Below are 27,848 nucleotides of genomic sequence, written 5' to 3'. Positions count from 1 at the left end.
CGTGAGCCACCGCGCCAGGCCAACTTCCCTTTTTTTTTTTTTTTTTTTGAGACAGGGTCTCACTCTGTCGCCCAGGTTAGAGTGCTCGCTGCAACGTCCACCTCCTGGGTTCGAGCTATCCTCCCGCCTCATACTCCCTAGTATTTGGCATTACAGGCGCGTGCCACCACGCCCTGCTAATTAGTAATTTCAGTAGAGATGGGGTTTCACCATGTTGGGCAGGTGAAACTCCTGACCTCAGGTGATCCGCCCACCTCAAGCTTCCCAAAGTACTGGGATTACAGGCGTGAGCTATGGGCGCCCGGTCCAAAATGGCATTTGAGCTAGGGTCCAGTTTTCGTAGCTCCCACTACCTGTCGTGCACAACATAGACACTAAATACCTTATTGCTTATTATGAAGCCCCGTTCTTCAGAAACGTTTTATAGCACTTTCGTTAAACCTCCTTCCTGTTCTAATGCAGTGCACTAGAGTATTTTTCCCATACTCCACCGTTAAGTGGCCTCTTGGTAAGCAGGACTGTTTTGGGTCTCTTGGTTACTATCCCCTAATACACCCTATTAGTGTGTTGCACGAAGCGACGGGGAACCCGTTCTCCCCCAAATGATGTGCGTGGAGACACCCAATGTCCTAGCCTCTCCATTCCCAGAAACCTAAGACTCTCCCACCAAATATCCTTCCTGTCTCATCTACAGCACTGAGGTCTCAAGGTAGGGGCAAAAGCCCGCCCCAAATGGCAAATGCTCCTCCTCCGCCAAGAACCTCCAATTTCCGCTGTCCCTAGACAGAGCCTCCAACCTTCAGAAAAATGGCGAGGTAGACCCAGGCCCTTGATTCTGAAGTGAGCCCTTTTCCACAGCACAGCCTTTTCACAGGTTTTTGTGGTGGAATGATTCCTCAGTGAACTGATTTACTCCCTCAGGAGTAACCAACGCTCCATTTTAGTTCTATAGGATCCCGACTCCGTGTCCCTCCGCCTCGGCCTTGCCTCCCACTGCCAACGCAGCCGTTTCTCAGAGAAATCGCCCAAGGCGCATGGCCGGGCAGTTGGGCCACCAACGGTTTTCTAACGCGAGAGGACAGCGCCGGAGGAGAGGCGGGAACGCGTAGCGACTAGCAGGGGGCGGGGTGGGGGTGGGGTGGCGGACGAAGGGCGGGGCCGACGCCAGGAAGGATCGCGAAGGAGCTGGGAAGCCCCGCCCTTTCCGTAGATATCTCTAGAAAGCCGCGCCGGACCCCGAAAACAAGGACTGCGCACGCGCGGCGGCAAGGCCCGGGCATTTTGCTGCGTCACCAGCCGCCGCCCGGCCTCACCACCCCTCGTTTGCACGCACGCACGTTCATTCTCCGTCCTCGCGCCCGTTTTCCTACACTTTCCTCTTCTCCCCGACCGGAGGAGCCGCTCTTTCCGCGCGGTGCATTCTGGGGACCGAGGTCGAGCCCGCCGCTGCCGCCGTCGCCTGAGGGAAGCGAGAAGAGGCCGCGACCGGGGAGAAAACGCGGAGTCGCCACTGGAGAGAAGTCGACTCCCTAGCAGCAGCCGCCGCCAGAGAGGCCCGCCCACCCGTTCGCCCGTCCCCCTGCCCCGTTCACAATGTGAGTGCGACACCCCGCCGAGGGAAGGTCGCCCAGAGTGAGGCCGAGGCCGCGTTGGGGGCTCCCTGGAAGCGGCCCTTGCCCTCCCTCTGCTTTTGGCCCGCTAGCCTTTCTCGCATCGGTGGTGGCAGTCGTTCCTGCCTGGGGGCGGGAGGTCCAGGATCCTTGTTCCGGTTACCGTTGGCGGGTGGAGGACATTTTTCCTCCAGATGTCTGCTTCCCCCACCCCTGAAACGTCCCTTGGCTTCCCTATACCGGAAATCCTACTTTTTCCCTCTTTGGCTGTCTGGGCTACTCGCTTCCTTAGGTAACTTCACCTTAGGCCTTAAGCTCCCCGGAGCTGCTCGCCATGCGGCGCCGTGAAGCGTGAACCCTCGTGGGTCGCCTCGGCTGCTTGGGCGCTCCGGTTCTGCTGCTTTGTGGTCCCCGGGCCAGGCCCTGAGTCGAGTGCACCTGTGGTGGGTGCCGCCAGGTGCCTGGCGGAGCTCCTGGGAGAGCCCCACGCGGGCCTAGCCGTGAGCGGCAGGTACTGCTAGGCAACTAGAGTGAAGCCATGCCCACGCCGCAACATACTTCTCTCTCCAGTGTCTGGGTTTCTTGAGTGTGGGTACTTGAAGTCCGCCTCGTAACTCCAGTCTCTTGAAAACACGGGAGGTTGCCAAAACTCAGCCGCTTCCCTGGCAGCGAGGAGGAGTTACCGTTGAGCAGGTAGTTCTGCACGTGTCTGCTTTGGAAAGACACGGACATTTTCTGTGTTCCATGTTAAACCTGAGGTGAGGTTTCACTATCCTGTAACTGTGGGATGAAATATGTATGTAATAGGCGTGTAATTAACCTACTGTTGTCCTAAAGAGTTTAAATTTGTGTTGAGATTCTATGGTAGTCTTCATTTTATGATGATAAGGGAAAGCTCGGCGATTTTAACCGAGTAAGGATTCTTGGCACTGCCACGTACAGTGGGAACTGCCGGTTTTACAGGGTTTTGTTTTAGTTTTTGGTTTTTTTTTGACGGGAGGTTATTTTTTAAGGTACTAACTGCGTCCTAAAAGGTATGGAGAGCAATTAAGGGGGAACCTTTTTTTAAAAAATATTCCATTCAGAAGAGAGATGAGAGGGAGTGACTTTGTGGAAAAGTAAGAAGGGTTTGCTTGATTCAAAGTCATGATACTGACGGCTAGAAATCTAAAGGAATGAGTGAGGGATACACTGAAGCGAAATTTATCACTGGAAACAAGCTTCTAGAGCACAGCATGTTAGAATTTTTGAGGGAGCCCCCTCCCCGAGAGTGATACGTAATCGGGGTTTTTAAAACTTTGAATCAGGCTGGGCGCGGTGGCTCAGACCTGTAATCCCAGCACTTTTAAGAGGCCGAGGTGGGCGGATCACCTGAGGTCGGGAGTTCGAGACCAGCCTGACCAACATGGAGAAACCCCGTCGCTACAAAAATACAAAAAATTTGCCGGGCGTGGTGGCACATGCCTGTAATCCCAGCTACTCGGGAGGCTGAGGTAGGAGAATCGTTTGAAACAGGGAGGCAGAGGTTGCGGTGAGCCGAGATCTTGCCATTGCACTCCAGCCTGGACAACAAGAGTAAAACTCCGTCTCAAAAAAAAAAAGTATATAAAATAGCTTTTGTTTTTCCCTTTGAAATCTCTCATAAGTAATGTAGAAGGGACATCAGTCTTAACCTTTCATACTCTGAAAATCTGTAAGGGAAAATTTTTGTCAGATAAGGCATTAAGCAGCTTTTAATAATAGAGCCAAACAACATATCTTTTCGTGAAAAATGTTTAAAATGGGCTCGAAGTAGAAGCACTTTCTGGAGGGCACATGAGATATCTAAATAGGTAAGGAACGGCTAAGTTAGGAAAGTAAATTTAAAAACTTGGGTGAAAAGTGTAAGGCCAGGCGCGGTGGCTCACGCCTGTAATCCCAATACTTGGGAGGCTGAGGCAGGTGGATCACGAGGTCAGGAGTTAGAGACCAGCTTGGCCAATATGGTGAAACTCCGTTTCTACTAAAAATACAAAAACTAGCCGGGCGTGGTGGTGCACTCCTGTAGTCCCAGCTATTCGGGAGGCTGAGGCAGGAGAATCGCTTGAACCCAGGAGTCGAAGGTTTTAGTGAGCCGAGATTGCGCCACTGTACTCCAGCCTGGGCAATAGAGGGAGACTCCGTCTCAAAAAAAGTAAGTGTAGCAGTAGAGAGACAATTCCAAAAAGCAGCCTCTCTAGTTAAAAAAAAAAAAAATGGTACTTTCATGCCGGGCGCGGCGGCTCACGCCTGTAATCCCAGCACTTTGGGAGGCCAATGCGGGCGGATCATGAGGTCGTGAGATCAAGACCATCCTGGCTAACACGGTGAAACCCCGTCTTTACTAAAAACACAAAAAATTAGTCAGGCGTGGTCGCAGGCGCCTGTGGTCCCAGTTGCTGGAAGCCTGAGACAGGAGAATGGCGTGAACCCGAGAGGTGGAGCTTGCAGGGGGGATCGTGCCTCTGCACTCCAGCCTGGGCCACACAGTGAGACTGTCTCAAAAAAAAAAAAAAAAAAAGCTACCTTCAAAACGAGTGATCCGGCCGGGCGCGGTGGCTCACGCCTGTAATCCCAGCACTTTGGGAGGCCGAGGCGGGCGGATCACAAGGTCAGGAGATCGAGACCACGGTGAAACCCCGTCTCTACTAAAAATATAAAAAATTAGCCGGGCGCGGTTGTGGGCGCCTGTAGTCCCAGCTACTCGGGAGGCTGAGGCAGGAGAATGGCGTGAACCTGGGAGGGGAAGCTCGCGGTGAGCCTGGGGGACACAGCCAGACTCCGTCTCAAAAAAAAAAAAAAAAAAAAGTGTTTTGAAGAGACCAGCAAAAATATTATTTTAAAAATATTCAATATATTCCATTTAGTAAATTCTTCAGGGACTCTTACCAAGCTAAAGACTTAAATGAATTTACAAAATAAAAGTTGTAAGTCAGTTATTTGAGGTGGAAGAAGCTTTTAATGGGTCGTCATCGAGTCTTAAGAAGAATCTGGCTGGTAAGGGCTTATTTCGTTGATAACTTGTTTTAAAAGTGTGGTAGTGTTTTGTTTTGGTTTTTTTTTTGAGACAGGGTATTGGTCTGTTGCCCAGACTGGAGTGCAGTGGCGCGATCTCAGCTCACTGCAAACGGTACCTCGTGGGCTCAAGCGATCCTCCTTGCCTCAGTGTCCGGAGTAGCTGGGACTGCAGGCAAGCACCACCGTGCCTGGCTAATAAGAAAAATATTTTTTAAGCTCTGGGAAGAGATATATTTATGCTGGGTGCCTTAAAGGGCTTGGGAGTGTGTTTTCTCATTTGATTTACCTATTTGCTCTTTAGCGATTTTGTAGTTACATTTCTTTAAATCTTAGGTTATAAAAGTTTGTCTGATAGTTTACATAAAAGCTCTTAATTTCGAACCTATCTTGGAGAAGGCTGGGATTTTAGGACCTTCCCCCACTTAAGATTTTCCGCTTAACCTTGCCAGAGGGTGCTACTTCGCATTTTTTGAATCATTGTCGTTGGACCAATTAAAAACAGATGAAAAGTAAAATGTTTTATTTACTTTACCGATATTTTAAGTTACTGTTTTTCCTGTTTAATGTCTTGTATGTAATTAGGAAGTTGTCCAGAAACTTGCATCTCTGATTTTGGTAAAAATCTTACTTTCCCTCACTCAGCTGTGTAGGAATGAATCCCCGAAATAAAATTGTCCATCTTTAGCCTGCAAAACAAATTGTCAGAGTGAACATAATGCTATATTGTTAATTTCTATAACTTTCTGATGGTGGGTGGCCTTTGTTCAATATTGATTTCCTGTGCACTGTAACCTGGCAACTGGAGTTTTAATTTTTCTTCCTGTGTTCAGTTAGACTTTAACTAGAAGGCAGTAGAAAGTGGAAGTGAAAAATCTCTTGAGTGTAAGCCAGTGTTTTATTGCTAAATTAAGGTTCTCCTGCCTAATTGAATTTTCTCAGTTTAAAAATCTTCTACAAGCTGTATCATTTTTGGGTCTTGTGGTTAGCGATTGTCTCTTTTCAGGAAAAAAAAAAGATTGTAAATATCAACTGTTCAGAATCAATCTAGTTGTTAAACACCTGAGATCATTGACGTGAGTTCAAAAAATAGTATATTTTGCTATGGAAATAGTGTATTGAACTTTTTACTATTTACTGTATGGATTGGCAGGGATAGTTTTTGGTTTTGGTTTGTTTTTTGAGACGGAGTCTTGCTCTGTTGCCCAGGATGGAGTGCACTGGCGCGATCTCGGCTCACTGCAATCTCCGCCTCCCGGGTTCAAGCAATTCTCTGCCTCAGCCTCCTGAGTAGCTGGGATTACAGGCGCCTGCCGCCATGCCCGGCTAATTTTTTTTTTTTTTTTTTTTTTTTTTTTGACGGAGTCTGGCTCTGTCGCCCAGGCTGGAGTGCAGTGGCGCGATCTCGGCTCACTGCAAGCCCCGCCTCCCGGGTTCCCGCCATTCTCCTGCCTCAGCCTCCCGAGTAGCTGGGACTACAGGCCCACAACCGCGCCCGGCTAATTTTTTGTATTTTTAGTAGAGACGGGGTTTCACCGTGGTCTCGATCTCCTGACCTTGTGATCCGCCCGCCTCGGCCTCCCAAAGTGCTGGGATTACAGGCGTGAGCCACCGCGCCCGGCCTTTTTTTTTTTTTTAAGGCAGAGTTTCTCTCTTGTTGCCCAGGCTGAAGTGCAGTGGCAAGATCTTGGCTCACCACAACCTCCGCCTCCCGGGTTAAAGTGATTCTCCTGCCTCAGCCTCCCAGGTAGCTGGGATCACAGGCATGTGCCACCATGCCCGGCTAATTTTGTATTTTTAGTAGAAATGGGATTTCTCCATGTTGGTCAGGCTGGTCTCAAGCTCCCGACCTCAGGTGACCCGCCCACCTTGGCCTCCCAAAGTGCTGGGATTACAGGCCTGTAAGCCACCGCATCTAGCCTAATTTTATGTATTTTTGGTAGATGTGGGGTTTCACCATCTTGGCCAGGCTGGTCTTGAACTCCTGACCTCATGATCCACCCGCCTCGACCTCCCAAAGTGCTGGGGTTATAGGCGTGAGCTACCGCCCTAGCCGGCAATGATAGATTCTGGAATGAGGCTGCTTCCCTGCTTCCTCTGTATACCTTTGTAAAATTTTTTTTTTTTTTTTGGAGAGGGAGACTCATTCTGTTGCCCAGGCTGCAGTGCAGTGGCGCAGTCTTGGCTCACTGCAGTCTCCGCCACCTGGGTTCAAGCGATTCTCCTGCCTCAGACTCATGAGTAGCTGGGACTACAGACATGTGCTTCTATGCCCAGCTAATTTTTTGTATTTTAGTAGAAACGCGGTTTCACCCTGTTGCCCAGGCTGGTCTCAAACTCCTGAGCTCAGGCAATCCTTCTGCCTTGGCCTGCCAAAGTGCTAGGATTACAAGTGTGAGCCACCACACCTGGCCTTTTTTTTTTTTTTTTTTTAAATAGAGACGGGGTCTTACTGTGTTGCCCAGGTTGGTGTCAAACTCCTAGACTCAAGTGATCTTCCTCCCAGGTGCTGGGTTTACAGGTGTGAGCTGCTGCACCTACCCGATCCTTGGTATACCTTTGAACTTGCAGTTTTCCAGGAATATTTCTTCTTTTATGAGACGCTGTCTCACTATTTTGCCCAGGCTGGAGTGCAGTGGTGTCATCACTGTCTGCAGCCTCAAACTCTCGGGATCAAGCCATCCTCGTGCCTTGGCCCCTCAGTAGCTGGGACTACAGGTGTGCACCACCACACCCAGCTAACTTTATTTTTTGTAGAGATGGGGGTCTCACAATGTTGCCTAGGCTCGTTTTGTCTCGAACTCTTGGGCTCAAGCAATCTTCCCTTCTTGGCCTCCCAGAGTGCTGGAATTGGAGGCACTTGCTCGTTGATACTTGAACTTCACCTTCAGCAATATGCTCTTCTATTTTGTATTCTAAAACTGAATGAAATGTGCTGTTGTGGCTTTTTTGTGCCTCAGGTGCTCTTTCACATGAATCCACACTTCATTTTATGAAGTGTTTATGTCAGCTGGTAACGGTTGCTCACACATGTAATCCCAGCACTTTTGGAGGCCAGGGTGGGCAGGTCACTTGTGGTCAGGAGTTAGAGACTAGCCTGGCCAACATGGTGAAACCCTGTCTCTACTAAAAATACAAAAATTGGCTGGGCATGGTGGCGGGTGCCTGTGATCCCAGCTACTCAGGAGGCTGAGGCAGGAGAATCGCTTGGATCCAGGTGGGGGAGGTTGCCGTGAGTAGGGATTGTGCCATTGCAGTTCAGCCTGGGCAACAAGAGTGAAACTCCATCTCAAAAACAAAAAAAATCAGTCGGGGGTGGCGGCACACGCCTGTAGTCCCAGCTACTCGGGAGGCTGAGGCAGGAGAATTGCTTGAGCCCAGGAGGTGGAGGGCGGAGGTTGCTGTGAGCCGAGATCAGGCCACTGCACTCCAGCCTGGGCAGCAGAGTGAGGCTGTGTCTCCAAAAAAAAAAAAAAAAAAAAAAAAAAAGGGGGGGGCCAAAATAGGATTGGAACCCAACATTTCTGACAGAAGCCTTATTTTTTTCACTTCACAAAAAGGGACGGTAATTTATCCGGCGGTCCTTTTATTGCAAAATAAATAACCATGTCTGTATTTCCAGTTTATTATATAATCTAAACTAGGTTCTGCATACTTGACAATATGATAATGGAATCCTGAGAATCTAAAATTTGTTATGGAGGCAGTGAGTGAGTGATATTTGACCTTGTCTTTCTTGAACAAAGAAAAATTCTTTTGGCTCCTGGGGATGTTAAAAGAAGAATGCTTCAGGGTCTAAAATCAAAGCAAGGAATCAATTTTTTTAAAAAAGAGGGCTCAAAAGATGGAATGTGGAAAGTCACAGAATTGCTTGATAGAGAAGTGCTAAGTGGGTATGCATGGTGGTTCATGCCTATAATCCCAGCACTTTGGAGGCCACAGCAGGTGAATCACTTGAAGTCAGGAGTTCCAAGACCAGCCTAGACAACACGGTGAAACCCCATCTCTACTAAAAATACAAAAATTAGCCAGGCATGGTGGCGCACTCCTGTAGTCCCAGCTACTTGGGAGGCTGAGGCACAAGAATCCTTGAACCTGGTGGTGGAGGTTGCAGTGAGCTGAGATTGTGCCACTGCACTGCAGCCTGGATGACAGAGTGAGATTCTGACTCAAAAAAAAAAAAAAAAAAAAAAAAAAAGTGCTGGCCGGGTGCGGTGGCTCACGGCAATAATCTCAGCACTTTGGGAGGCTGAGGTGGGCAGGTCACCTGATGTCAGGAGTTCGAGACCAGCCTGGCCAACCAGCATGGTGAAATCTCATCTTTACTAAAAATGTAAAAATTAGCTGGGTTTGGTGGCGCACACCTGTGATCCCAGCTACTCGGATGGCTGAGGCGAGAGAATCACTTGAACACAGGAGGCAGAGGTTACAGTGAGCCGGATCGCGCCAGTGCACTCTAGCCTGGGTGACAGAGTGGGACTCCTTCCCCAAAAAGAAAAAAAGGTGCGAAGTTTTCAGTAAAACATTACGTTGAATAGCTTTCACCTTTGTATCTTAGAGTGGAAATCACCACATAAAGGAACTAACTAACCAGCACAGAGGTTCACAAACTTTACTGGTGTATAGTGCCCTTGGTGTCTGAGGAGTTGTGCTCTTAGGCCAAAAGGAGTAACTAGCAGTTCATTTGATGACATAGTTGTATCAAAGCAACATAAGTATATTGTCTTAACAGCCTAGTAGCTATTGGAAAAACTAATTTACACTGTTGGAAAGAATATATATAGTTTTTTATATAACCATACCTATTAATGGAATGTGTATGGCTTTTGGATACTATATAACTTCTCAAACCTTGAAATGAGTTCTGTCATCTCACTTCTTGTTCCCCATTGGTGGTTTTTTTGTTTGTTTGTTTTTTTGGTGGGGTGGGTATGAGTACCTGTGTTTTTTTGTTTGTTTTTTAATTACAGCAACCACCAGAAATTCAGTTTTGAGAAGATGAAACTTAATGGAGGGATTTGCAGTACAAGCTCATTGAAATTGAACAACCTCAAACTAATAGTTTTTTTGGTGTCTTGGCTATTGTTGAGTATAACTGAATTATTCTGAAATTTAAAATATCCCAAGGTAGTTGTGAGTTCCTCCATGAGGCCCTGATATATCTTGGCACATGATTGGTAGCCACAGGACTAGCAGGTTTATTCAGATCACTTTTTCAGAAAGTTTTATAGTACTACAGCTGATTAAAGAAGATCTGAAATATCTTACGGTTTCCCTGGGCAATGAGTATGTGTGAGACAGAGCTTGGCATCATACGTTTATAGGCAGGGTGTTTGATACCTAAGAAGGGAAAACCGTTTATGAACTCCGGAACTACTTTTTTCCTTTCCATAGTAGAACTTTGATGTCTTATTCCTCACATATTACAAATAGGTATTTTTTGTTTTATTTATTTTTGAGACGGGGTCTGGCTCTGTCGCCCAGGTTGGATTGCAGTGGCGTGATCTCGGCTCACTGCAGCTTCTGCCTCCTGGGTTCAAGCGGTTCTCCTGCCTCAGTCCCCTGAGTAGCTGAGATTACAGGCACCCACCACCAAGCTCGGCTAATTTTTGTATTTTTTTTAGTAGAGTCAGATTTTCACCATGTTGGCCAGGCTGGTCTCGAACTCCTGACCTCAGGCGATCCACCTGCCTCGGCCTCCCAAAGTGCTGGAATTACAGGCGTGAGCCACCACACCCAGCCTGTTTTGTCTTTTATAGTAAAACGTACATTGCACATAGTAAAACTATCAAGTGGATTAAAATAACTGAGGCATTTTTCCTAGCAAATTGTTTACATCTAGCTTTCCTGGTGCATCAATTTTTTGTAGTTGGGTGCTTGCAGTGTTTTTTTTTTGTTTGTTTTTTTTGTTTGTTTTTTTTGTTTTTTTTGTTTTTTTTTTTGAGACGGAGTCTCGCTCTGTAGCCCGGGCTGGAGTGCAGTGGCCGGATCTCAGCTCACTGCAAGCTCCGCCTCCCAGGTTTATGCCATTCTCCTGCCTCAGCCTCCCGAGTAGCTGGGACTACAGGCGCCCGCCACCTCGCCCGGCTAGTTTTTTGTATTTTCTAGTAGAGACGGGGTTTCACGGTGTTCGCCAGGATGGTCTCGATCTCCTGACCTCGTGATCCACCTGTCTCGGCCTCCCAAAGTGCTGGGATTACAGGCTTGAGCCACCGCGCCCGGCCTGCTTGCAGTGTTTTATAAATTAGAGTTAAAATTCACCAGTTTAATACTAACATATTACAATTATGGTATTTAGGAACAACTACGGTCTCTGTCCTTTTAAGGCTGACAAAGAGACCTTTCAGACAGGACTATAGAGGATTTTAGGTTATGCAAAATTTAATTGCTTGGATTGGTGTATATAGCCCTTCTATTGAGCTGAGACATGCTTGTCAGATCAGCATGGAATAGGCTGGGCACTGTGCCTCTTGCCTGAAATCCCAGCACTTTAGGAGGCCAAGGTGAGAGTATCATTTTGGGCCAGGAATTCAAGACCAGCCTGGGCAACACTGGGAGACTACATCTCTGCCAAAAAGAAAAAAATCACTGGCCATGGTGACACATGCTTGTAGTCCTAGCTAACTGGGGATACTGAGGTGGGAGAATTGCTAGAGACAAGGAGTTTGAGGTTATAGTGAGCAAGGTTGTACCACTGCACTCCAGCCTGAGCCACAGAGCAAGACCCTGACTTAGAAAGAGAAGCATGGAGACCAGTAGTGATGGCTCACATCTAATCCCAGCATTTTGGGGAGCCCAGGGCTGGCAGATCACTGGAGGCCAGGAGTTCAAACCAACCATGCCAACATGGCAAAACCCTGTCTCTACTAAAGATACAAAAATTAGTTGGGCATGGTGGCGCACCTGTAATCCCAGCTAGTTGGAAGGCTGAGGCACAAGAATTGCCTGAACCCAGAAGGCGGAGGCTGCAGTGAGCTGAGATGTGCCAGTGCTGCACCCCACCCTAGGCAACAGAGCGAGACAGCCTCAAAAAAAAGCATGAATGTCCACCTGTGGGGTTTATTGTTTTGCTTTAAGTAGTAGATTATTTACATAATGTATGCAGAGGTGGAAATTTTGCATCTGTAGGTATATTACTATTAAAATAAACGAACAGTCTTACACAGTGGTTATGAGTTTAGCCAGTGTTAGCAGAAAGGCTAGATATAAATGCAGTATAATTAGTTTAGAAGCTAGAGTTAAAGCTCAACTCAACCCCTTCACCATATGTTTTGGGTTTGTTTGTTTAGACAGAGTCTCACTCTGTCACCTAGGCTGGAGAATGGTGGTGTGATCTCGGCTCACCGCAACCTCTGCCTCCCGGGTTAAAGCGGTTCTTCTGCCTTAGCCTCCCGAGTAGCTGGGATTACAGGCGCCCACCACCATGCCTGGCTAATATTTGTATTTTTAGTAGAGATGAGGTTTTACCATGTTGGCAAGGCTGCTGTTGAACTCCTGACCTCAGGTGATCCACCAGCCTTGGCCTCCCAAAGTGCTGGGATTACGGGCGTGGTCCACCATGCCCAGCCCTCTCCATTTGTTAATAGGAGAAAAAGAGATGGTGTAAGGCAAAAGGAGACTTCATAAACGTTGACTTTCCATGTTTTGTTTGTTTGTTTGCTTATTTATTTTTGAGAAAGTCTTGCCCTGTTGCCCAAGCCGGAGTGCAGTGGCGCCGCCATAGCTCACTGCAATCTTCATTTCCTAGGTTCAGGTGATCCTCCTGCCTCAGCCTCACAACGAGTAGGTGAGACTACAGGCATGTGCCAACACACCTAGCTAATGTTTTTACATTTTTAGTAGAGATGGGGTTTTGCCATATTGGCCAGGCTGGTCAGAAACTTGGCCTCAAGCAACCTGCCCACCTCAGTCTCCCAAAGTGTTGGGATTATAGGTGTGAGTCACTGCAACCAACCCAATCTTCCTTCTTCCCTCTTCCCCCCTTCCTCCCTCTTCCCTCCCTCCCTCCCTCCCTCCCTTCCTCCCTCCCTCCCCTCCTCCCTCCCTCCCTTCCTCCCTCCCCTCTTCCCTCCCTCCCTCCCTTCCTCCCTCCCTTCCTCCCTCCCTCCCTCCCTCCCTCCCTCCCTCCGTCCCTTCCTCCCTTCCTCCCTTCCTCCCTTCCTCCCTTCCTCCCTTCCTCCATCCCTTCCTTCCGTTCTTGTCTGTCTGTCTTTCTCTCTTGATGGAGTTTCACTGTTGCTGCCCTGGCTGGATTGCAATGACATGATCTCGCCTCACTGCAACCCCTGCTTCCCAGGTTCAAGCGATTATCTTGCCTTAGCCTCCCAAGTAGTTGGGATTACAGGCATGTGCCATCAGGCCTAGCAATTTTTTTTTTTTTTCTTTTAAGTAGAGATGGGGTTTCACTGTGTTGGTCAGGCTGGTCTCGAACTTCTGACCTCAGGTGATCCTCCAGCTTCGGCCTCCCAAAGTGCTGGGATTACAGGCGTGAGCCACCACGCCTGGCACAGTTCTCCTTTCAAATGAGGGAATATGTATGTGTTTATTCCTGATTCAGGATAAGTGTAGGGCACCCTCCACCCACTTGTAGTTTTTGGGGGTTTTTTGTTTGTTTTTTGTTTTCGTGGTTTTTTATTTTTGAGACCAGTTCTTGCTCTGTCATTCAGGCTGGAGTGCTGTGGCATGATCTCAGCTTACACAGCCTTGACTTCACAGGCTCAGGTGATCCTCCCACCTCAGTCGCCATGGTAGCTGGAACCACAGATACATGCTACCACACCCACGTTAATTTTTTTTTTTTTTTTTTTTTGAGACGGAGTCTCGTTCTGTCGCCCAGGCTGGAGTGCAGTGGCTGGATCTCAGCTCACTGCAAGCTCCGCCTCCCAGGTTCACGCCATTCTCCTGCCTCAGCCTCCCGAGTAGCTGGGACTACAGGCGCCCGCCACCTCGCCCGGCTAGTTTTTTGTATTTTTTTAGTAGAGACGGGGTTTCACCATGTTAGCCAGGATGGTCTCGATCTCCTGACCTCGTGATCCGCCTGTCTCGGCCTCCCAAAGTGCTGGGATTACAGGCTTGAGCCACTGTGCCCGGCTTTTTTTTTTTTTTTTTTTTAAGACGGAGTCTCGCTCTGTCACCCAGGCTGGAGTGCAGTGGCCGGATCTCAGCTCACTGCAAGCTCCGCCGCCTCGGTTTACGCCATTCTCCTGCCTCAGCCTCCAGAGTAGCTGGGACTACAGGCGCCCTCCACCTCGCCTGGCTAGTTTTTGTATTTTTTAGTAGAGACGGGGTTTCACCGTGTTAGCCAGGATGGTCTCGATCTCCTGACCTCGTGATCCGCCCGTCTCGGCCTCCCAAAGTGCTGGGATTACAGGCTTGAGCCACTGCGCCCGGCCTACGTTATTTTTTGTGGAGATGGGGGTCTTGCCATGTTGCCCAGGCTGGTCTCAAACTCTTGAACTCAGGTAATGCATCCACCCTGACCTCCCAAAGTGCTGGGATTACAGGTGTGAGTCACCATGCCCGGCCCCCCATTTGTAGTTGTGTTTTGTTTTTTGTTTTTGTTTTTTGGGGGTTTTTTTGGACACAGTTTTTGCTCTTATTGTCCAGACTAGAGTGCAATGGCTTGATCTCGGCTCACTGCAACCTCCGCCTCCCAGGTTCAAGTGATTCTCCTATCTCCGCTCCCGAATAGCTGGTATTACAGGCATGCGCCACCTCGCCTGGCTCATTTTGTGTTTTTAGTAGAGATGGGGTTTTTCCATGTTGGTCAAGCAGGTCTCAAACTCCCAACGTCAGGTGATCCACCAGCCTTGGCCTCACAAAGTGCTGGGATTACGGACGGCCGTGAGTCACTGCGCCTGGTCTGCAGTTTTGTGTTTTGTTTTGAGACGGAGTTTCACTCTTATTGTCCAGGCTGAAATGCAGTGGCGTGATCTCAGCTCACTGCAAACTCCGCCTCCTGGGTTCACGCCTTTCTCCTGCCTCAGCCTCCCGAGTAACTGGGATTACAGGCGCCCGCCACCACGCCCAGCTAATTTTTTGTATTTTTAGTAGAGATAGGGTTTCATCGTGTTTGCCAGGCTGGTCTCGAACTCCTGACCTTAGGTGATCCACCCACCTTGGCCTCCCAGAGTGCTGGGGATTACAGGCGTGAGCCACCGCACTTGACCCTGTTTGTAGTTTTAATGTGTTAGCCAACTTGTATAAAGGGTCAGCCAGTAAATATTAGGCTTTGCAGGCCACAAATACCTCTCTCATTCACATTCTTCTTCTTTTTTTTGGTCTCATTCTGTTGCCTAGGCTGGAGTGCAGTGGTGTAATCTTGGCTCATTGCAATCTCTGCCTCCCGGGTTTGTTTTTTTTGTTTTGTTTTGTTTTTTAATATTTAAAAAATGTAGGAATCATTTTTGGCTCATGGCCTAACCACAGGTTTTGATAATTTAAATTTGTTTTATTATCTGGGACGTGATTATAAGCTTGCTAAGGCTTTTTTCCTTTTTGAGACAGAGTCTTGCTCTGTCACCCAGACTGGAGTGCAGTGGTGTTATCTTGGCTCACTGCAACCTCCATCTCCTGACTTCAGCTGATTGGCCTGCCTCAGCCTCCCAAATAGCTGGGACTACAGGCGCATGCGACCACACCCCGCTGATTTTCGTATTTTTAGTAGAGACGGGGTTTCACCATATTGGCCAGGCTGGTCTCGAACTCCTGACCTCGTGATCCACTTGCCTCTGCCTCCGAAAGTGCTGGGATTACAGGCATGAGCCACCGTGCTGGCCCTCCCTGTGGCCCCCCCACCCTTTTTCTTTTTTTTTTTTTTTGAGACAGAATTTCACTCTTGTTGCCCAGGCTGGAATGCAATGGCACGATCTTAGCTCACTGAAACCCCTCCACTTCCCAGGTTCAAGCGATTCTCCTGACTCAGCCTCTTAAGCTGAGATTACAGGCATGCACCACCACACCCGGCTAATTTTTTTTTTTTTTGAGATGGAGTCTCGCTCTGCCGCCCAGGCTGTAGTGCAGTGGTTTGATTTCGGCTCCCTGCAAGCTCTGCCTCCCGGGTTCACACCTTTCTCCTGCCTCAGCCTCCCATGTAGCTGCGACTTAAGACGCTCACCGCCACGCCCGGCTACTTTTTTATGATTTTAGTAGAGACGGGGTTTCTCCATGTTGGTGAGGCTGGTCTTGAATTCTCGACCTCAGCCTGCTAAGGCTTTTATAAGAAAGTATCACACACTGGGTGGCTTAAACAGCAGAAATTTATTTCCTCACATTTCCAGGAGGCTGAAAATCCAAGGCGAAGGTGTCAGCAGTCCTTTCCTTGTTTCCTTGGTTTGCAGATAGCTATTTTCTTTCTTCCCTCTGTGTTAATCTCTTCGTATAGAAGGACAACAGTCATTGGATTAGGGTCTACCCTAAGACCTCATATTTACTTAATTGTAACTTAAAGATGCTATTTCCAAATATAATCACATTCTTAAGGTGTACTTGGGGGTTGGGACTTCAATGTATTAATTTTGAGGAAACTGATAAAATTCTAGATTGCTTAATTTGAGGAAAGGAGATTCATTCTCCTGGTTTTAGTGAACTTAAAAAGTAAAGCTCTGATGTACCAGTTTTTTTTGTTGTTGTTTTGGGACAAGAGTCTCTGTTGCCCAGTTGGGAATGCAGTGGCATGATCTCAGCTCACTGCAACCTCCACCTCCCGGATTCAAGTTATTCTTGTGCCTCAGTCCCAACCCTCAAGTATCTGGGACTACAGGCCGCATAACCATGCCCAGCTAATTTTATTTATTTATTTATTTATTTATTTTGTATTTTTAGTAGAGTCGGGGTTTTGCTATGCTGGCCAGGCTGGTCTCTAGCTCTCCTGGCCTCAAGTGATCCACCTGCCTTGGCCTCCCAAAGTGCTGGGATTACAGGTGTGAGCCACTGCACCCAGCCAAGTAACATAATTTTTGATAGGACTAGATAAATGGCTAACACTACTAAGCATTGTTTGGTTTTTGAATCCTTCCTACTATGAAATTGGAATCATTCTGAAACTAAATCTTGTTAGACCCTTAGGTTTTAACTTGGAATGTAGCTGTTAGGGTAAAAATGTAGTTTTTGTTTAAAATTGTAATGAACTGCTCTGAAATAATGCTATAATAGTGTCGAAGGTTAGTATGTAAATGTTTAATTAATGAATTCCAGCTTGACTTTCCCTACTTTAATCCTTTTGTAGGCAGCCTGCTTCTGCAAAGTGGTACGATCGAAGGGACTATGTCTTCATTGAATTTTGTGTTGAAGACAGTAAGGATGTTAATGTAAATTTTGAAAAATCCAAACTTACATTCAGGTAAGTTAAGCTTTTTATCCAGTGATGTAAAATAGTAATTCATACAACTGAATAACTTGGCTTGTCTTTTCGTTGAAGATATTATTAATCTTTGTCTCTTTGAAGAGGCTTAATTCTTTCTTTATTATTTTATACAGTTGTCTCGGAGGAAGTGATAATTTTAAGCATTTAAATGAAATTGATCTTTTTCACTGTATTGATCCAAATGTAAGTAGTCTTGATGCTTTAATCCAGATTTAAGTTGTGAGGAAACAGACATACCAAGTATTCTTTTTAGCAATAAGCATTAGCTCTGTTTTTCTTAACAGTGAGGTAGACTAGGTATATTTACATTTTGTAGAATATTTCCTCCAAAATTGGTTTCTGCATACTTTTTGTTTTTGCTATCACTGTTTGGGCTTAGAGAAGTATCCTTGAGGCTTGTTTTATTTTTTGTTTGTTTTGTTTGTTTTTTGTTTTTTGAGAAGGAGTCTCACTCTGTCGCCCAGGCTGGAGTGCAGTGGCCAGATCTCAGCTCACTGCAAGCTCCGCTTCCCGGGTTTATGCCATTCTCCTGCCTCAGCCTCCCGAGTAGCTGGGACTACAGGCGCCCGCCACCTCACCCGGCTAGTTTTTTTGTATTTTTTAGTAGAGACGGGGTTTCACCGTGTTAGCCAGGATGGTCTCGATCTCCTGACCTTGTGATCCGCCCGTCTCGGCCTCCTAAAGTGCTGGGATTACAGGCTTGAGCCACCGCTCCGGCCGTTTGTTTTGTTTTTTGTTTGTTTTTGTTTTTTGAGACTACTGCAGTGCAATGGTGCAATCCTGGCTCACTGTAACCTCTGCCTCCTAGGTTCAAGGGATTTTCCTGCCTCAGCCTCTGGAGCAGCTGGGATTACAGGCCCATGCCACCACACCTGGCTAATTTTTGTGTTTTTAGTAAAGACCATGTTGGTTAGGCTGGTCTCAAACTCCTGACCTCAGGTGTTCACCTGCCTCGGACTCCCAAAGTGCTAGGATTACAGGCATGAGCCACCGCCCGTGGCCGAGGCTTCCTTTATCTGAGAATAGAATCTTTTTTTTATTTTATTTTTTCTTTGAGACGGAGTCTCGCTCTGTCGCCCAGGCTGGAGTGCAGTGGCCGGATCTCAGCTCACTGCAAGCTCTGCCTCCCGGGTTCACGCCATTGTCCTGCCGCAGCCTCCCAAGTAGCTGGGACTACAGGCGCCTGCTACCTTGCCTGGCTAGTTTTTTGTATTTTTCAGTAGAGACGGGGTTTCACCGTGTTAGCCAGGATGGTCTCGATCTGCTGACCTCGTGATCCGCCCGTCTCGGCCTCCCAAAGTGCTGGGATTACAGGCTTGAGCCACCATGCTGGCCCAAGAACAGAATATTTAAACCATTCTGTGGCTATATCATTTTTAGTTAAAGTTTTTAAGGTTTTATTCTGTTTACCATGTGCAGGAAAGAAAAAAATGGTATCAGGTTAAACGTGAAACTTTGTTGTAGTACAGGTTATTTCAGTAGGAAATACAAGGGAAAAAATAAAATTTTTTTAAAAAGACAGTTATAGTGGTTTGGGGCAATTGGATAATTTGAAGTTTTTAGTAGTCAAGGGCATGTTTCTTTCAGAGTCCAGAGAAAATTTAGGTAAAGAAATGAAAAAGGTGAGAAATGACAAGCTACTTTCTGTCATGTAGCGATATTGGAAAGATAAATGGTATGATGGTCCTTTTGTTTTTAGGATTCCAAGCATAAAAGAACGGACAGATCAATTTTATGCTGTTTACGAAAAGGAGAATCTGGCCAGTCATGGCCAAGGTTAACAAAAGAAAGGGCAAAGGTAGGTTTCGTTTTCCTTTTTTGAGAAGTTTGATGTTTTTATTGTAGGTAATAAAAGATACACTTATTTGATGTAAGGAATATACTGCTGTGTTTTTGTTTCACAGCTAAGTATAAAGCCTCATGTTCATGTTTTTTGTCTACTCAGTTTTAACTTAATACGAAGTGTGATTAGAATATCAGTTATTAACTGGTGTAGAATCTTTTGCACTTAAGAGATAGACTTTGCATAAATTACTCAGCTATCAAATGGGAGGGGACAAAGCTTGGTGAAAAAGTAAATTAATCAACTGAAAATAGTTCTTACTAGTAAATTTGTTTTCAAAAGGTGTGTTTAACAATTTTCAGTGTTTTTTTTTTCAAAACCAGGGTCTCTCTTTGTTACCCAAGCTGGAGTGCAGTGACACGATCTTGGCTCACTGCAGCCTCAGCTTCCCAGGCTCCAAGTGATCCTCCCCGCTCTGTCCCCCAAGTAGCTGGGACTGCAGGGGCATGCCACGACACCTGGCTCATTTTTGTATTTTTTGTAGAGAAGGGGTATCACAATCTTGCTCAGATTGGTCTTGAACTTCTAGGCTCAAGCGATCTCCCCACCTCAGCTTCCCAAAGTGCTGGTACTATAGGCATGAGCCACCACACTGGCCTAATTTTTTTTTTTTTTTTTTTTTTAGATAGTCTCATGCCACTCATGCGAGAGTGCAGTGGTGTGAACATGGCTCACTGCAGCCTCCACCTGGGCTTAAGCGATCCTCCCACCCACCTCAGCTTCCCAAATAGCTAGGATTATAGGAATGTGCCACCACGCCCAGGAACTTTGTTTTTTTGTTTTTTCCCCAGATACAGGATACACTATTGCTCAGGCTGTCTCGAACTCCTGAAGGATTACACAACCAATCTTTCCACCGTGGCCGCCCAAAGTGTTGGGGTTACAGGTGTAAGCCACCCCATTTAGCTTAGTCTATTCTTTGTGTGCTAATTACATGCCCTCGTAAAAATACAAAGTCGCAGTTCAAAAAATGTTGTTTTGCCAGGGACCAGTAGCCATGTGGTGCCTGTTATAGTTAAAAGCGACGCTGGAGGGTGAAGTGGGAGAATTACTTGCGCCCAATTCTGGGTTGCAATGCCATATGTCAGTCAGGTAACCATGCTAAGTTAACATCAGTATGGTGGTGTCCCAGGAAGCGGGGACCACCAGGTTGCTTGAAGAGTTAACAAGACCCTTGATCAGAAATGGAGCTGATCAAAACTCACATTGATCAATAATGGGATTGCACCTGTGAATGCTTGCTGCACTCCAGCCTGGACAACACAGCAAGACTTGGTCTCTTTAGAAGAAAAGAAAATGCAGTCTTAAGGTTCATGCCAAATGCAAATTAACCTAACCTTAGGGTGATGTTTGTATTGATTTATAGCTTAATTGGCTTAGTGTCGACTTCAATAATTGGAAAGACTGGGAAGATGATTCAGATGAAGACATGTCTAATTTTGATCGTTTTTCTGAGGTAAGTTCCATTAAATGGACGTCTCCCCACTCGAAGTACACAGTACCTGTCTGTAGTCAATTTAATTTGGTTTTGGGCACATATTCATGATGCGTGTTATTTTTAAGACCATTTTAATGATTTTAAAAGGAATCAGTGTTAACTGCGAAAGTTAATGTATTAAGACTAACACAGCTAGTTTGCTAATTTCCTAATTTCATCATTGGGATTTTTTTTTTTTTTTTTAAGCATGATTGCAGTAGTTGACTTGGATTTTGAAGCCATAAAATAAAACTATAAACTCTTGACCAGGCGCTTTGGGAGGAGGCCAGCACTTTGGGAGGCCAAGGCTGGCGGATCACGAGGTCAGGAGATCCAGACCATACTGGCCAACATGGTGAAACCCCGTCTCTACTAAAATACAAAAAAAATAAGCTGGGCGTGGTGGCGTGTCCCTGTGGTCCCACCTACTCCTGAGGCTGAGGCATGGGAATTGCTTGAACCCTGGAGGCAGAGGTTGCAGTGAGCTGAGATCGTGCCACTGGACTCCAGTCTGGCGAAAGAGCGGGACTTGGTCTAAAAAATATGACTATAAACTTTTAAACACAAGAATCATAGGCTGGGTGTGGTGGCTTATGCCTGTAATCCCAGCACTTTGGGAAGCTGAGGCGGGCGAATCACGAGGTCAGGAGTTCCAGACCAGCCTGACCAACATGGCAAAACCTCCCCTCTACTAAAAATACAAAAATTAGCTGGGTGTGGTGGCGTGCGCCTGTAATGCCAGCTACTCAGAAGGCTGAGGCAGGAGAATCGTGTGAACCCAGGAGGTGGAGGTTGCAGTAAGCCGTGATCGCTCCACTGCACTCCAGCCTGGGCGACAGAGCCAGATTCCATCTCAAAAAAAATAAATAAATAGGGCTGGGCATGTGACTCACACCTGTAATCCCAGCATTTTGGGAGGGTGAGGCAGGCGGATCACCTAAGGTTGGGAGTTCGAGACCAGCCTGACCGACATGGAGAAACCCTGTTTCTACTAAAAATACAAAATTAGCCAGGCATAGTGGTGCATGCCTGTAATTGCAGCTACTAGGGAGGCCGAGGCAGGAGAATCACTTGAACCCAGGAGGTGGAGGTTGCGGTGAGCCGAGATCGCCATTGCACTCTAGCCTGGGCAACAGGAACAAAACACTGTCTCTAAATTAATAAATAATTAAAATTACAAAAAAATAGCTGGGTGTGGTAGTGCACCCCTGTAATCCCAGCTCCTCTGGAGGCTAAGGCAGAATTGCTTGAACCCAGGAGGTAGAGGTTGCAGCGAGCTGCGATCACACCACTGCACTCCAGCCTGGGCGACAGAGCAAGACTCTCTCAAAAAAAAAAAAAAGAAAAAATCATGGTGAAATGTTTACCATGAGGTATACAAAGAAAAAAGTTTAAGTCAGTCTGTTATCTGAGATGTCACCCAAATAACATGTTGCCATGACTGAAGAATAAATGATTCATCTCTTTGTAGGCAGAATAGACTTTATCAAATGTAGTAGAATAAAACTACAGAAAGAACATTAGTGTGTAAATTGAATGCATACTCATGAAATCCATTTCTTGTTGCTATTTGAAATTTTTCATTAACTAGATTTTGTATTTTGAGACCTTAAGAGTTAAATAAAAAGTGTCTAGCTTTACGTATGCAGCTGCTTATTTAACAATTCTCTGCACATGACTCTGGCACGGTGATTTCAACAGGAAGGGAAGATGTTCTATTCATATTATTAGTATTTTTTAATTGTACCTTACGTGTAGCAGTTGGTGCCACAGTTTACCTAGTTGTGCAAGCCATTGTGTTGCTTAGGCAGGTCTTGAACTCATGAGCTCAAGTGATCCTCCTGCCTCAGCTTCCCAAAGTGCTGGGATTACAGGCCTGAGCCACTGCCCCCAGCCTTGTAACACTGTTTTGTTTTGTTTTTGTTTTTGTTTTTGTTTTTTTTGCTATCTTTGTTGTCCAGTTTTTGTTACCTCCTGAATATCTCTTGAATATGTTCAATTTTCTCTTGCTGTTTTATCTTAAACACAGTAGCGTTGCACTTGGTACATTTAGCATTTTTCTGCCCAAAGAAACTTAAAAGTATTCAATAGTGCCTTTCAAGGTAGGGAAACTCTTTCCCAGTTATTCATTTCATTCAAGATAGATTGCCCAAAATTTTTATACTGAATCCTTTTGTGTGTGTTTAATTAATTGAGGTAAGGGCACTTCACATGAAATCTACTCTTTTTAACAGACTATTTATTTGTTGAGATGGAGTCTTACTCTGTCGCACAGGCTGGAGTGCAGTGGCGTGATCTCAGCTCACTGAAAGCTCTACCTCCTGGGTTCATGCCATTCTCCTGCCTCAGCCTCCCGAGTAGCTGGGACTACAGGCGCCTGCCACCGCACCCGGTTAATTTTCTGTATTTTTAGTAGAGACGGGGTTTCACCGTGGGTCTCAATCTCCTGACCTCGTGATCCACCCGCCTTGGCCTCCCAAAGTGCTGAGATTACAGGAGTGAGCCACCTCGCCTGGCTATTTTTTTTTTTTTTTTTTTTTTTTTTTTTTGAGGCGGAGTTGCACTCTTGTTGCCCAGGATGGAGTGCAATGGCACGATCTCAGTTCACTCCAGCCTCCACCTCCTAGGTTCCAGCAATTCTCCTGCCTCAGCATCCCAAGTAGCTGGGATTACAGGCTCTGATCACCACGCCCGGCTAATTTTTGTATTTTTAGTGGAGACAGGGTTTCACCATGTTGGCCAGGCTAGCCTCGAACTTCTGACCTCAAGTAATCTACCCGCCTTGGCCTCCCAAAGTGCTGGGATTACAGGCATGAGCCACCGAACCTGACCATGCCCAGCTATCTTTTAACAGACTTTTACGTGCATGATACAGTATTGTTAACTATAGGCATAATGCTGTACAGTAGGTCTCTGGAACTATGCATTTTGTGTAACTGGAACTTCATACCTATTTAACAGTAGCAAGTCTGCATTTTCCCTTCCCTCCAACTCCTGGCAGCTACCATTCTCCCTATTTTTGTGTGTCTATCTTAGGTATCTCATATAATCTTAGGTATCTTATATAAGTGGAATCATGCAGTATTTGTCCCTGACTGGCTTATTTCACATAACATGACATGCTTCAGATTCTTCATTGTGTTTTGTCACATAAGGCAGATTTTTTTCTTTTAAGGCTGAATAATCCCTACTTTTAGGATGAACACATTCCATTGTATGTTTGACTAATCTTTTTAAGGTTCCTTCCAGGCTGGGTGTGGTGGCTCACACCTGTAATCCCAGCAGTTTGGGAGGCCGAGGCGGGCGGATCACCAGGTCAGGAGATGAAGACCATCCTGGCTAACACAGTGAAACTCTTATCTACTACTAAATATACAAAAAAATTAGTTGGGCGTGGTGGCAGGTACCTGTAATCCCAGCTACTGGGAAGGCTGAGGCAGGAGAATGGCGTGAACCCGGGAGGCAGAGCTTGCAGTGAGCCGAGATCACGCCACTGCACTCCAGCTTGGGTGACTGAGTGATACTCCATCTCAAGAAAAGAAAAAAGGTCCCTTCCAATTCTAAAATCTGAGTGATCATGTATTTTTGAAATCTGATTTTTTTCCATGCATATGTGATTTTATTTTTCTAAAATATAAACATTACAGAAATGGTTTAAACTTGAGAAAATAAGTTTCTCATCATCTGATAATAGTTTAGGTTTAAATCATGGCCGGGCGCGGTGGCTCAAGCCTGTAATCCCAGCACTTTGGGAGGCCGAGATGGGCGGATCACGAGGTCAGGAGATCGAGACCTTCCTGGCTAACACAGTGAAACCCCGTCTCTACTAAAAAATAATACAAAAAACTAGCCGGGCGAGGTGGCGGGCGCCTGTAGTCCCAGCTACTCGGGAGGCTGAGGCAGGAGAATGGCGTGAACCCGGGAGGCGGAGCTTGCAGTGAGCCCAGAACGCGCCACTGCACTCCAGCCTGGGCGACGGAGCGAGACTCCGTCTCAAAAAAAAAAAAAAAAAAAAAAAAAAAAAGGTTTAAATCATTTATTGGTTCTTCACAATATCTAAAACCTTTGCTTTTCTTTAGGGAAAATTTAGTTTTAATTTCCGTATAGGTTTTTAGAATTTTGTGTAATTGCTTATAATCTTCCTTTTCCAGAAGGGAAGATGCTTACATTTATTTTGCATTTTTCATTTGTGGATATCCGTGGCAGACCTAAGGTTTATTCTGAAGCATACAGCATTAATAATTAGGGCCTAACTTAACATCATTTTTAAAACTAATTTTTACACTTCAAATAGATGATGAACAACATGGGTGGTGATGAGGATGTAGATTTACCAGAAGTAGATGGAGCAGATGATGTAAGTCTAAAAGTTTTTTTCTGTTTACTTTCATACTATTAAATAGTAAACAACATATTTACAAATGGTTTTATATAGATTCAGGATTACTACTTTTCTAAAAAAAAAAAAAATAAAGGGAAAAGCAATTTTTAAAATGTGCCCATTTTTGAGGAATGGGTATCTATTAGGGAACTGGTTTTGCCGTAGACCATTCCTAAATGGATCGCATTTCCAAAGAATAATTGTATAGAGACATTATGTAGTAATACCTTACTCAATTATAACAGTCGGTTCAGGCCGGTCGAGGTGGCTCACGTCTGTAATCCCAGCAGGCCGAGGTGGGTGGATTACCCGAGGTCAGGAGTTCGAGACCAGCCTGGTCAACATGGTGAAACCCTGTCTCTACAAAAATTAGCCAGGCATGATGGCAGGTGCCTGTAATCCCAGCTACTGGGGAGGCTGAGGTAGGAGAATCGCTTGAATGAGGGAGGCGGAGGTTGCAGTGAGCCAAGATCACACCATTGCACTCTAGCCTGGTCAGCAAAGCAAGGCTCCATCCATCTCAAGGAAAAAAAAAAAAAAAAGTCAGTTTATAGGGATTATTTTGACTAAGAAAGTAAATTAAATAGGTTTTATGTCAGGATTGGTCAGAGACTGATGAAACAGATGGATATTGAGAGGCAGAGACGGGTGGATCAGAGTTTGAGGCCAGCCTGGCCAAGATAGTGAAACCCTGTCTCTACTAAAAATACAAAAATTAGCTGGGCACGGTGGCGGGTGCCTGTAATCCCAGCTACTTGGGAGGCTGAGGCAGGAGAATCGCTTGAACCCGGGAGGCGGAGGTTGCAGTGAGCCAAGATCTCGCCACTGCACTCTAGCCTGGGCGACAGAGCAGGACTCCATCTCCAAAAAAAACCCAAAACAAAACAGATGGACATTGTAAATCTGTAAGAGGAGGATGAGGATATAATAAACAACTATTCTCAACATCTTGTCAACGCCAGCATCCTGTTAACATCTCCCAGAAAGTTATTTAATGCTATTTAGAAAAATATATAATATTCACTCAACAGCTAGGATTAGAGTTCACTGTCTTCTGTCAATCTATTTTTCTTCATATTGATCCATGTTTTCTCTTGAATGCTGACATAGGTTAATTTAGGAATGGATTCAAAGGGTGGGCTAAACTGTCACCAAAAGGCGCACACTATTTTTTACAGGTAGATAGATCCTCTGCTGTACATCCATTCACCTTAGGTTAAACCTAGTCTTAAGTCCAATGACTAAATTTCTAGGCTTGGTATAACTACCTACCTGTGCTACTTTAGTCAAAAATAATAGCGCTTGAACTATTCAGGTAAACTCAAGTATTTGATCAGTTCGGTAACTTTATTTTCCCTCTTTCAGGATTCACAAGACAGTGATGATGAAAGTAAGTGTATGTAAAAAGTATGTTTACACAGTGATATTTTGCATCAAAAACCAAACTCAAAATAGAGATGTTAACTTCTTTTGAAAAAAAGTAATTTTTTCTTTATGACCTTGAATAAATAACTAAAACAGAAATGTGAATAACTTGAGATAGCAAGACAACCTATTAATTTACTGGGGAACTATATAATTCAATTTTTGGTTGCTTTTCCTTTAAGATATTAAAATTGGTAGATTATTCCCATGTACTTTATACTAATATTTTTTACAATTCTTTCAGAAATGCCAGATCTGGAGTAAGGAGTATTGTCATCACTTGGATTTTGAGAAAGAAAAATAACTTCTCTGCAAGATTTCATAATTGAGAGAATTCCTGAGTTGATAGCTCTAAAGGCAGATGCTGTATTTGCCTACTTTAACCCATTTTTCAACCTGTTTGTTTTTTAAAAGGCTTCACTAAGGGTTGATATGTACCATTGTATGGGGCAATTTTAAGTCAGCTAAGGCAATAACCTTATGCATGAACATTTCCCAGACTTTCATGAAGCTGTTGAGGTCCTAAGCAATTGATGCAGCTGTTGTGATAAATAGAAACATCTCACCTAAGTCTCCTTTTCTTCATAACATAGATACTGACATGATAGGAAGCTCTCAGCTTAGGGAAAGATAACTAAATTTTAGATTATAGAACATGGATTCAAAAGTGGCTGGAACAAATTGGCTGACACCTTACTGGTAACCTGCTGTTCTCCTGGTGTTCCTTCAGGATTGTTCACTAAAATTTATTTTTCAAAAAATTTACTTCACATTATTCTATGTAAGTGATCACTTGTCAGTGTTCCAGGTGTATCTTAGCTAAAACTAGAGAATGCCCTAACTTAGATGGTTTTTGAAGCCTATACATTTGGTATTGTTTGACCCTTAAGCTTTTACATCTCTTAGCATGGAGGACGAAGAAAGCTGTACATTGTTGCTTGAGAGTCTGTACATTTAGACCAGATTTGTATTTGCACTGTCAAGTATGGCAAATGAGTGAAAAATGTTTAATACACTATTGGATTTTTTATTTCTTTTTTTGATTCAGCTTATACCAGGGCTGAAAACCTCAATTTATGTTCATGACAGTGGGGATTTTTTTAAATGTCTACATTCTTTCTAATAAACTGTTGGAAGACTTCTTGGCTGTCCTTTTAAGTGTCTGGCTTACTGTAATTTTTATGTATTTACCATTTACTGGAATGGAGTTATTTTTATTTGAGGAAGAATTTGGGATTATTCCTCTGTTTGAAAAAAGAGGCTTGCTGTAATGTCACAGGAAACCTTTTGAAAGTGGATCTGTAATAGAATATTGTAGATGCACTTTGCAGCAGTTGGAAAAGAAAGTGTTGTGATTTGATTGAAATAAAACTAAATGTGTTGTCCTCCTCTAAATCTTTGAACTTCTGCATTTTGGAAGTTTTCATTCCCTCACAGCTTCTGTAGTTGTCATAACATAGAAACACTATGTCCCAGCTACTTGGGAGGCTGAGGCAGGAGAATGGCGGGAAGCCGGGAGGCGGAGCTTGCAGTGAGCTGAGATCCGGCCACAGCACTCCAGCCTGGGCAACAGAGCGAGACTCCGTCTCAAAAAAAAAAAAAAGACTATGTATTTCAGCACTTTTTTACGTCGGATATTCAGGACCTGTGTTGCAGGCAGTTAAAGTGCTGGTGATACAAAGATTAATATTTCAGATGATTGCTGAGCTCAGAGA

At 45.3% G+C, this 27,848-nt stretch overlaps 2 protein-coding genes across 5 annotated transcripts in view; both read left to right on the top strand.

Annotated features, from left to right (window-relative positions):
• ATP5F1B (ATP synthase F1 subunit beta) overlaps nucleotides 1-27,848 on the top strand; it is a 271,439-nt gene that overhangs the window by 224,736 nt on the left and 18,855 nt on the right. The window lies entirely within an intron of this gene.
• On the top strand, nucleotides 232-27,523 carry PTGES3 (prostaglandin E synthase 3). Of its 4 annotated transcripts, none has more exons than XM_050747374.1 (8): nucleotides 232-1,595; nucleotides 16,870-16,983; nucleotides 17,121-17,190; nucleotides 18,707-18,805; nucleotides 20,217-20,306; nucleotides 24,622-24,684; nucleotides 26,074-26,098; nucleotides 26,378-27,523. In XM_050747374.1, coding segments are annotated over exons 1-8 (483 nt in total). In that variant the 5' UTR covers nucleotides 232-1,593; the 3' UTR covers nucleotides 26,398-27,523. The 4 variants fall into 4 exon arrangements, with proteins under 4 accessions (XP_050603331.1, XP_050603333.1, XP_050603330.1 ...); XM_050747373.1 differs by lacking the exon at nucleotides 232-1,595 and adding an exon at nucleotides 1,602-2,368; XM_050747376.1 differs by lacking the exon at nucleotides 24,622-24,684.

The sequence above is a fragment of the Macaca thibetana genome, chromosome 11, assembly GCF_024542745.1.
Source record: "Macaca thibetana thibetana isolate TM-01 chromosome 11, ASM2454274v1, whole genome shotgun sequence".
In the NCBI taxonomy this organism is placed as follows: domain Eukaryota; kingdom Metazoa; phylum Chordata; class Mammalia; order Primates; family Cercopithecidae; genus Macaca; species Macaca thibetana.
This window is presented reverse-complemented; position numbering and strand designations above follow the sequence as displayed.

Excerpts from the sequence above, each read along its gene's own strand:
- PTGES3 (XM_050747373.1), top strand. Across the intron at positions 17,191-18,706 it reads TTCACTGTATTGATCCAAAT|GATTCCAAGCATAAAAGAAC; the intron begins GTAAGTAGTCTT and ends TTTTGTTTTTAG. Across the intron at positions 24,685-26,073 it reads AAGTAGATGGAGCAGATGAT|GATTCACAAGACAGTGATGA; the intron begins GTAAGTCTAAAA and ends TCCCTCTTTCAG.